Source organism: Echinops telfairi, unplaced genomic scaffold (genome assembly GCF_000313985.2).
Source record: "Echinops telfairi isolate 266 unplaced genomic scaffold, ASM31398v2 ScPeMD7_5;HRSCAF=22, whole genome shotgun sequence".
In the NCBI taxonomy this organism is placed as follows: Eukaryota; Metazoa; Chordata; class Mammalia; order Afrosoricida; family Tenrecidae; genus Echinops; species Echinops telfairi.
Genome location: NW_022103901.1, coordinates 43,926,388 through 43,935,635, shown reverse-complemented (window position 1 = coordinate 43,935,635; position 9,248 = coordinate 43,926,388). Strand labels below are relative to the sequence as shown.

The window sequence follows — 9,248 nt, the reverse complement described above, 5'->3', positions numbered from 1 at the left end:
TACCAGTCTATAAATTCCTCTTCAGACTCATGAAACACATGCAATGACACCAAATGCAGGAAGATCACAGGCCAGGGGGTGGAAAGTCTTGTGGATCCAGTGGCAATGTAAGCTTCTCAGTGCTGGCAGGGGTCTCCACGTGGCTTCTCCAACTCAAGGCACTAGAGTAGTTCCATATGTCTTGTCAGCTGCAATATCTCCCAGGGAATCAGCAGAGAGAGAGAGTGTCTCCCGCCTCCAAGGAGGAATACAGGCATTTCCAGAATCCTCAGGAGAAGGCCAGGCCCACACCAAGGCGTCATTGGCTATGATCTGACTGACAGACTAGACCCCACCTCTTTAATCTTAATCCTCTCAAATTGACAAACGATTATATAACTACCACAGATATATTGTTGGTACTAGTACAACGGATCAGCACACAAAACCCAGACATAAATGCATCAGCCTACATACAACTAATCTTTGTCAAAGGACCTAGAAATTCCAGTGCAACAAAGACAGCCTCTTCAACTAATGGTGTTGGACAAACTGGATTTCCATATGCAAAAGAATAAAACAAGATCCACATCTCTCCCCATGCACAAAAACTAACTCAAGATGGATTAAAGACCTAACTGTAAACCCCAGACCTATTAGGATCATCAATGAGAAAGCTGAAACAAACTTAAGGGCCCTGGTGCAAGGCATTCACAGACTACCAAATATAAGGAAGGAGGCAAACACAGCAGCAGACAAGATAGATGAGTAAGACATACTGAAATTACATCACTTATGCACATCAAAAGACTTCATCAGAAGAGTATAACAAGAGCACACAGATTGGGGAAAGATTCTTTTTTTTCCAAAGATAAATCAGACAAGGGTCTAATTACCAAAACATACAGAACTGTGGGAAACTAACACTGAAGGAAATATGATGAGGACTATATTCCTTAACTTATAACAGAGGGACTCTGGAAAGCTAGTATTCCATGATAGAAAAGTCTCCACTTTGGTAAGTTAGAGATAAAATCCAAGTACATTGTGGGGAACAGAAGGATTTCTCTTAAGTTGTCTCCCCCAAAATATGTACCAGACTTAGCTGCTTAAGCATAACCGTACAATAGGCAGCGAAAGTAAGTCAGAGGTTATTCTCCTTAACATTGGCCATCTGTAGTGGCTAGACTATTAGTCTGACTCACCCTGAATAAGACCCACTCCCTTCTGATAAGGATAATGGTGGTCTATTCAGTTGCAAGAGATACCAGAGAGGGCAAACCCGCCCAAGGGTGGCCAAGGTTAGTTAGCCATTATCAGCTGTCTAGATCAAGCAGACACCACTGTCTATTCCACAACCAATGTGGGCACACCCCTAGGTGATTCCCCTCCTATTGATTGTATTGCTTATGTTACTACCCCTATGTTAATATCCCTCCTGGTGACTCAGGTTATTGTCCACTATCAGGGAACTTGCATGCCTCCCAGAATAGTAATTGTCTGTTTTTATTATGTGAGACATTAGAGTGATCAAACTTGTTCTAGAATGAATTGTATAGCCCTTTATGTGATGTATAACTCTATGATGCGTGGTTAGCAATAAATAACGAGGCTCCCTGGTACTCGAGAGGGTGGCTGGAGAAGGTGACTAAGGAGGACGAAGCAGCGGCTTCTTCTCTGACGGCTAAGCCCCCCTCCACGAGGACCATCAAGCCGGGTTGAGGTGAGATATGCTACCATGAATTGCGTCTGACTCCATTACTTGACTCTATCCTTTAACTCTCATGCTCTCTATGACTTTACTATAATCTCTACTTATTATCGCTGTACAATTACGCCTACCAAACCTGTGATGTTTTGTGGGGTTCCCTCTTACCCTTAACCCCACAGTACATTATCCTGCTTTAAATATCATTCCCACAGGTTCTCCCCTAATAGCCATGCTGCCTTAAAGTGAGCACATGGCTGATTTTTGTCTCCCTACAAAAGCAGACATCCTGTTGCTATCTCTTCCACCATGTCACCCAGCCCCTCTCATACCTTCCCCGAATGCAGGTATTAGGTTTTCTCACCAGTGAGCTCAGAACCTTACTGTAGATTCCACCCACATTGTGATGTGTGTGACTACTGAATATGCCTATCTTATGACTTATGTGGACCACCAAGAGCATGTTACCATAAAACGTGTCTAACTCCTTTATTTTATTCTCTCTCCTATCTTTCCTATTCTCTATGACTTTATATATTATGACTGTACAATTGTATCTACTGAGCCTTCGGTTTTTAGAGGCTGGTTTCCTCTAACAGAACTCTGCAACAACTCAATAAGAAAATAACAAACAAACCATTAAGAAATTGAGAAAAGACATGAACAGACAGTTCATCAAAAATGAAGTGCAAATGGCTAATGGACACATGAAAAAATGTTCATGAGCAGTAGCCATCAGCGAAACGCAAATTAAAATCACGATGAGATACCACTTTATACCCACAATGCTAGCCCAATTCAATGGAACAGAAGACAACAAACGCTGGAGAGGATGTGGAAAGATTGGAAATAATATAAGCTGCTGGTGGGCTTGTAAATACATACAACTACTATGGAAAATGATATGGTCATACTTAAAGCAACTGGGAATTGAAATCCCATAGGATCCTGCAATATCACTATTAGGCAGATCGCCCAAAGAAATAAGAGACACAATATGAGTGGATGCATGCCCTCCCACGTTCACAGCAACACAGTTCACAATTGCAAGAAACTGGAAGCAGCCCAAATGCCCAACAATGGAAGAATGGATAAAGAAACTATGGTAAATGCATACAATAGAATACTATGAATCCCTAAAAACACATGATGAAAGCATGAAACACCATATGACATGGAAGGACCTCAAAACCATTATGCTAAGTGATGCCAGTTAATCACAAAAGGGCAAATATTGTATGAGTCCACTACTGTACACAAAAATACCAATTGAACAAGTCTTAGAGACTAATTCCCAAACAAAAGGGTAGAAAACTATCTACCAGCCATGAACAATACATCAACCCCCTTATGTGCACTTCATAAGAATCACTTCAAAAAATGAGACTTTACATTGTCTGGAGTCACTCCTTCAACAAGGGGGAAAAGGAAGAAGTCTACCCACTTGATTCTATACAACACTGAGACAAGGCTGTGACAAATGAACAGGCCCACCACAGGAATAAGAGAACCTTAACAGAAAATCAAGTTACGCAATGATGAGAAATACAACCTTCCTCTAGTTCCTAAAGGTTTCCTCCCCGCTCCCACTACCATGACTCGAATTCTATCTTGCAAGACTGGCTAGACCAGAGGAGGTACACTGGTACAGATAGGAACTGAAAATACAGGGAATCCAGGATGGATAAGCCCTATAGGACCAGTGGTGTGAGTGGCAAAACAGGGAGGGTAAAGGGAGAATGGGTAGGAAAGAGGGAACCGACTACATGGAACTGTGTGTGACCTCCTCCCTGGGGGACAGACAACCGAAAAGTGGATGAAGGGAGACGTTGGACAGGGCAAGATATGACAAAATACCAATTTATAAACTATCAAGGGCTCATGTGGGAGGTGGGAGCGGGGAGGGAGGGGAAAAATGAGGACCTAATGTCGGGGGTTTAAATGGAGAGAAAATGTTTTGAGAAATGATGTACAAATACGCTTTACACAATTGATGTGTGTATGGATTGGGATAACAGTTGTATGAGCCCCTAATAAAATGTAAAAATAATAATAATAATAATAATAATAAAGATACCAACGTACTATTTTCAAAAAAAAAAAAAAAGAAAATCAAGTTACGAACGGGGGACAGGAGCATCTACATTTTAGAGGTACTGGTATTTCTGTTGATGAATCTCATGTGTAAATGGAGAGGAGCAACCTCACACCCGGAAAGGATGCTAAACAACAATCGTAAGATATTCACCTTCATGAAATGATCACTGAAGATAAGGGTACTACAGTAAAGTGTGGTGAAGAAAGCAGATGGTGCCTGGCTATCAGCTTGAATACGGTCTGGAGTCTGGGGTCTTAACGGCTTGTATTCAAACAAGCAGCCATCTCAAGTGAGTTGTCAACTAAGCCCACATGGAAGAAGCACCCCACCTGTGTGATCAAAAGATGACAAAAACAAAATCCAAATATCTCAAAGAGAAAAGTATCAGAGCTTAAATTGTAAACACTCAATTTGTAGAAAAGGCTATGGAGGATAGTTAATCCAAAATCCATCTGCAGAGTATCTAGTCAGATTAAGCCTCTGACAGATCCCCTCTAGCCACAGGCAAGTACGTTGAACAGCTTTACTATCAGACAGAGATGGTTGTAGATTTTATTATAGTGGATCGAATCATGGCATAATATGATATTGGTCAACTGACATCCCTCTTAACCCAATCTGAATTTGTTCTAGGCTCAAGTATTTCTCGTTTGTTCCCCAACAGAAATTTCTTCTCTGGCTTTTAAAATATGGATGGTGGTCTTTTCTTTCTCTTTATTTGTATTTTTATCTTAATTCTTCTTGCTGCTTTGTTTTGTTTTATTTCTTTATTGTTTCTGTTGGGTTTCCTAGTTTGTGAAGCAAAGAAGGAGTTGATGCATAGAGACAATAACAGATGCAACTGGAGCAAACAATTATTGTGGGAAGAGGGAGGGAACACTAGAATTGATAGTGACGATATATATATACAACTCTTTTTAAAGCGATTTAACCATGGAAGTGTATGATATGCGAATACTATATCAAGAAAACTACTTTAAAAAAAAGAAATCAAACTTGACCAATGGTTACCATGGGTGAAGGAGAAAGAGTTGTTGTTTAGGGGGAATTAAATTTATATTAATAATGGTGAAATAATTTGGAAAAGGGTATCAATAATGGTTGTACAACATGAATAGTCTAATCAATGGCCCTGTGTTGTGCATGTAGAAGTTGTGGAATTAGAGAATGTTTTGTTGTGTATATTTTTGCCACAATTAGAAAAAATTACATGAATAACAATGAGCACAGGAAGAAGAAAATGTTCTAGAATTGACTGGTGATAATTGCACAATTATTCTTGATATGACTGAATTAGTGAATTGTAAGGCATGTGGATAAAGCACTAATAAAAATGTTTAAAAGAAAAGAAATATGCTTCATGCAATAAAGCCTGGTAATCTACTTCCAAAAAAAACCAAACCAGCCATTGGAAACCCAGTTCTAATCTGACACTCATGGGGTCATCATGAGTTGCAATCAACTAAACAGCAGCTGGTAGTGCCTTGTGTCTGATACCCTTACAAGGACCCAGTAGGGCTATGGAAAGAGTTCATGAAAAAAAATCCATTATGTTTTAGTTTCATGTTTCCATGAACTTTTTAAAGTCCCTTCATCTATAAAACATCTAGAATGGGCAAATGCATAGAGACAGGCGTTTATTAGTCATACCATTAGATGAGATGAGAGAAGGAATAAATAGTTATTGCTGTAAAAGAAGTACATCGTTTCTATTAGGGGTGATGAAAACTTTTGAAATAGGTGGTGGCAACAGGTGCACAACATGGTAAATGTAATTAATGTAACTGACTTGTATTCTTAAAAATGTTTGAAATGAAAGAATTAATAAATTTTAAAAATCTTAAAAATGGCAACATTTTGTTATATATATTTTACTATAAGTAATACTATGATAGATGGAGAAAAGACTGAAGTTGTCTAGGAATTCATTTTACCTGCATCCACAATCAATGTCCAAGGAAGAAGCAGTCAACAAATTCAAACCATGCCTTACATTAGGCAAATCTGCTGCAGAAGACCTCTTTAAAGGACAAAGATGCCACTCGGAGGGCTAAAGTGTGCCTGACCCAAGCCATCGTATTTTCACCTTTGTGTTATGGTGTTGGCAAAGAAGACCAAATATATCATGAACTTCCATAAGTACAAACAAAGCTGTGTTAGGAGAAGTACAAATGGAATGTTCCTTAATAGTGAGGGTGGTACTTCATCTCATGTACTTTGGACGTGTTTTAGAAGAAACCAGTCCCTGAAGAACATCATGCTTGGTAAAGCGTGAGATAGTTTATTGTGTTATTTACTGGAATTAACTGAAGGGCAGAGAGATAAATGGCTCGGTGAGCCTTGCCTTTCTTTTTTCTCGCTCTTTGATCATCGGACCAGTGTGTGGCTGCCTTGCTTGTTCTGTGCCTCAATTTACAAGCTACATTACCTGTGGGACGCCTAGCCTGTAAACTGTGTTGCTGTAAGTTGAGGTCCCTTTAAGACATCTCTGGAGCTGGGGACTGGCGGTTGGTGACCTGGCTGACAGTTGGTGACCTGTCTTATGATTGGCTGCTGTGCTGAGATAGCCTAGCTCGCTCTATATATAGAGGAAGACGGGCAGCAGACTAGACTTGAAGGACTGCTAGTGTCTCACAACTCTCTCTCACAGGAGTGAGTTGCACTGAGCCATTTGTACTGCTTCATAATTCAACTGTTCATTTCTTGTATTATATATCTATCTGTATATAATTTAACAGTTCATTTCTTGTGTTTATATATCTAATTATCCTTATAAATAAATATATTACATTATCAGCAATTTGGTTTTATCTCTCTAGAGAACCCTGTCTAACACAGAGGGTCAGCAAAAAGGGGGAAGCCTGTGGTAGTCACATAAATTTCAAGGCAACTTGAAGGTATAGAATAGTGTAGGGGAATTATTCAACCTGTTAATTCTGGTCGCAGCCTGCTCGTGCCTCCTTATGGGGGTGGTGGTCTCATAAGGAGGGCCCTGGGAACTTCCCCCTCTCTCTGCCTTCACCTTCATGCCAATGAGCCACTCTGGGACGTGCAAAAGCTGTGATGCTTCCACCACCACTGGAGCTACACTTTGCACCCACTGGCCAGGGATATTCCTGCATTTGGCATCATTACAGGTAGCTGCGTGAGTCTGAAGAGGGACTTATGGACTAGTATCAGATTTACGGACTTGGGTTGGACTGGGCTGGGATGTTTTATTGATGCATAATTACCTCTTGATATAAAGCTCTTTCTTACATATACATGACTGTCACTGGATTTGTTTCTCTAGTCAAACCAGCCTAACACAAAGCCCTTTAATGAGAGGGACTGACACAGCGGTTGCAACAATAGGCTCAAACATAGCAGTGATTGTGAGAATCACTGCTATGGGACTAGGTAGTGTTTCCTTATATTGTATATAGGAACTTATTCAGCAGCACCTGACAATCACCATTCATAATAGCATTCACAAAACAGAAGAAGAAAAGCTGCTTCACTGGGTTGTATAAGGATTAAATGGGAATCTGATCCTCAGCAAACCAACCCCCATCTCCCCAGACCTTTACCAGTGAGCAAAGACACCAGAGTAACAAGCACAAGAAGTCCATGTGCAAGTCTGGCCCCAAAGCCCCATCCCAAGACCAGGAAGATTTTCTGCTAAGCCAGTAAGCCAGGTGGCTCCTGTCCTCAGGTGTCCTTCCTTTTTATCCCATTGACTCTGTCAGACACGTTGTAGAATGGACACTGCAACAACTAGGGCTGTGGTTTTTCTGTGTGGTGGTGGGAAAGGGGAAAAAAATCTGGTACCTGCAATGAAGATCCACGGGACTGGGTAGGCTTTATCCAAACTGAGATTTGCCCAACCTTACTCCGTTTGGAAGGCACTCTCAGTCACTGTCAAGGAGTGCCCTCTGCTTTAGGAGCATTTGTGATCCCCAATGCTGAGGGAAAATAGGCCTAGTGGTGCAGCGAGTTAAGCTTTTGGCTGTTAACAGAAAAGTTGCCAATTCAAACCCACCAGAAAAGATGAGATTCTGCTTATGTAAGAATCGACAGGCACAGGATGTCCAATCTGATTTGCTGAGAGAACAGATGCTTCTCCCCCATTCCCAGCCCAGCCATTTCAAGATGACTGCATTTTTTCTATAGAGACCCCAGCATGTTTTACTTCATATTTAGAGGTTTGGGGAAGATTCCCAAAGTCAGCGTGGATTTTCTACGGGCGAGTTTTCTCGGAGTCCTCACTGGTATAAAGTCTGGACCCGGGTTTGAGGGCTGGAGGATTTGGTTCAGCCCTTGGGCCCCAGTCCCGGGTCTCCTTGGCACGCTTCCCTGACCCTGTCCTCTCAGTACCATGGTCTCCAGACTGTCCAGAACCCTGATGTCCGTTCTTCCAGCCCCAGGCCCGGGCCCCAGCACTCTGTCCCCCGTGCCGTCCTGGCTTGTGCCTGACTCCAACCTGCTAACCTCGGTCCCCTACCCGAACCCGTCAGGCCCAGCACCCCAGCCCCTGCCCCAATTCCCAGGGTCGAGCGTTCAGGTCCCTCGCAAGCTGCCACCCCGGCACGGGTCCCCTTCCCGGGTAGCTAACCTGCGTAAAAGGCCGAGACGGCGATGGGCGCGGCGAGCACCTGGTCACAAAGCACCTTGGCCAGGATGGCCCTGGGCGCGCGGCCGGGCAGCGCGCGCTCTAGCAAGCGGAGCCACACGTAGCTGAAGTTGGCGTGAAAGGCGATGACCACCGTGGCCACGCGCCGCGTCTGGCGCCAGTCGGTCGGGCCGCCCTTGAGCCGCTGCTGCAGCGCGTCCCCAGCCGAGAACAGGGAAGCATAGACCGCCACGTTCGTGGGCCACGGGTAGCGTCGGGCTGCGCGCGGCAGCACCCGCCACCAGCCCGCCATGCCAGTGTGCTGGGGGTGCCCGCGAGCCGGGCAGCCGACGAAAACGCCACCGGCGTCCCGGGCCACGCCCAGAGGCCGCCCCCGCGTCCTCCTAGCCCCTCCCCCGCTGTCCCGGGGCCACCTGCACCTGTCTTCTCCCCTCGCCCAGGGGTGATTGGGCGTCCATCCCAGTGTCCAATCTGGCGGCCCCTGCTCCTGCGCTGGTTAAATGCGTAATTCCAGTTATGGGAAATGTTCCAACCAGACGGATCGACGGAGACAAAGGGTAGACTGGTAGTTGCCAGGAGCTGGGGGAAAGGGAGAATGAGGAGAGGCTGCTAATGGGTGCAGGTTCATGTTCAGAATGAGGAATCAGATATTGTTGATGGTACGCAACCTTGTGAATATACCCACATGCCACTGAATTCTACAATTTCAAAATGGTGAATTTTATGATATGACTTACAGCTCATGTTTTTTAAAGAGCAACAACAACAAAAGGATGCCAAAACTCAATGACCAAAATAATAGTATGTTTTAAATGTTTACATGGAAGAAATTCACACGTTCACCATAATAA

The 9,248-nt window shown here is 43.4% G+C and overlaps 1 protein-coding gene across 2 annotated transcripts in view; it reads right to left on the bottom strand.

Annotated features, from left to right (window-relative positions):
- MPV17L (MPV17 mitochondrial inner membrane protein like) overlaps positions 1-8,689 on the bottom strand; it is a 42,231-nt gene extending 33,542 nt beyond the window's left edge. For both annotated transcript variants that reach the window (XM_004706265.2, XM_030888938.2), the window contains exon 1: positions 8,380-8,689. In XM_004706265.2, coding sequence (XP_004706322.1) covers positions 8,380-8,689 — 310 coding nt within the window. The remainder of the gene's footprint in view (positions 1-8,379) is intronic.
- Between the last annotated feature and the right edge of the window lie 559 nt (positions 8,690-9,248).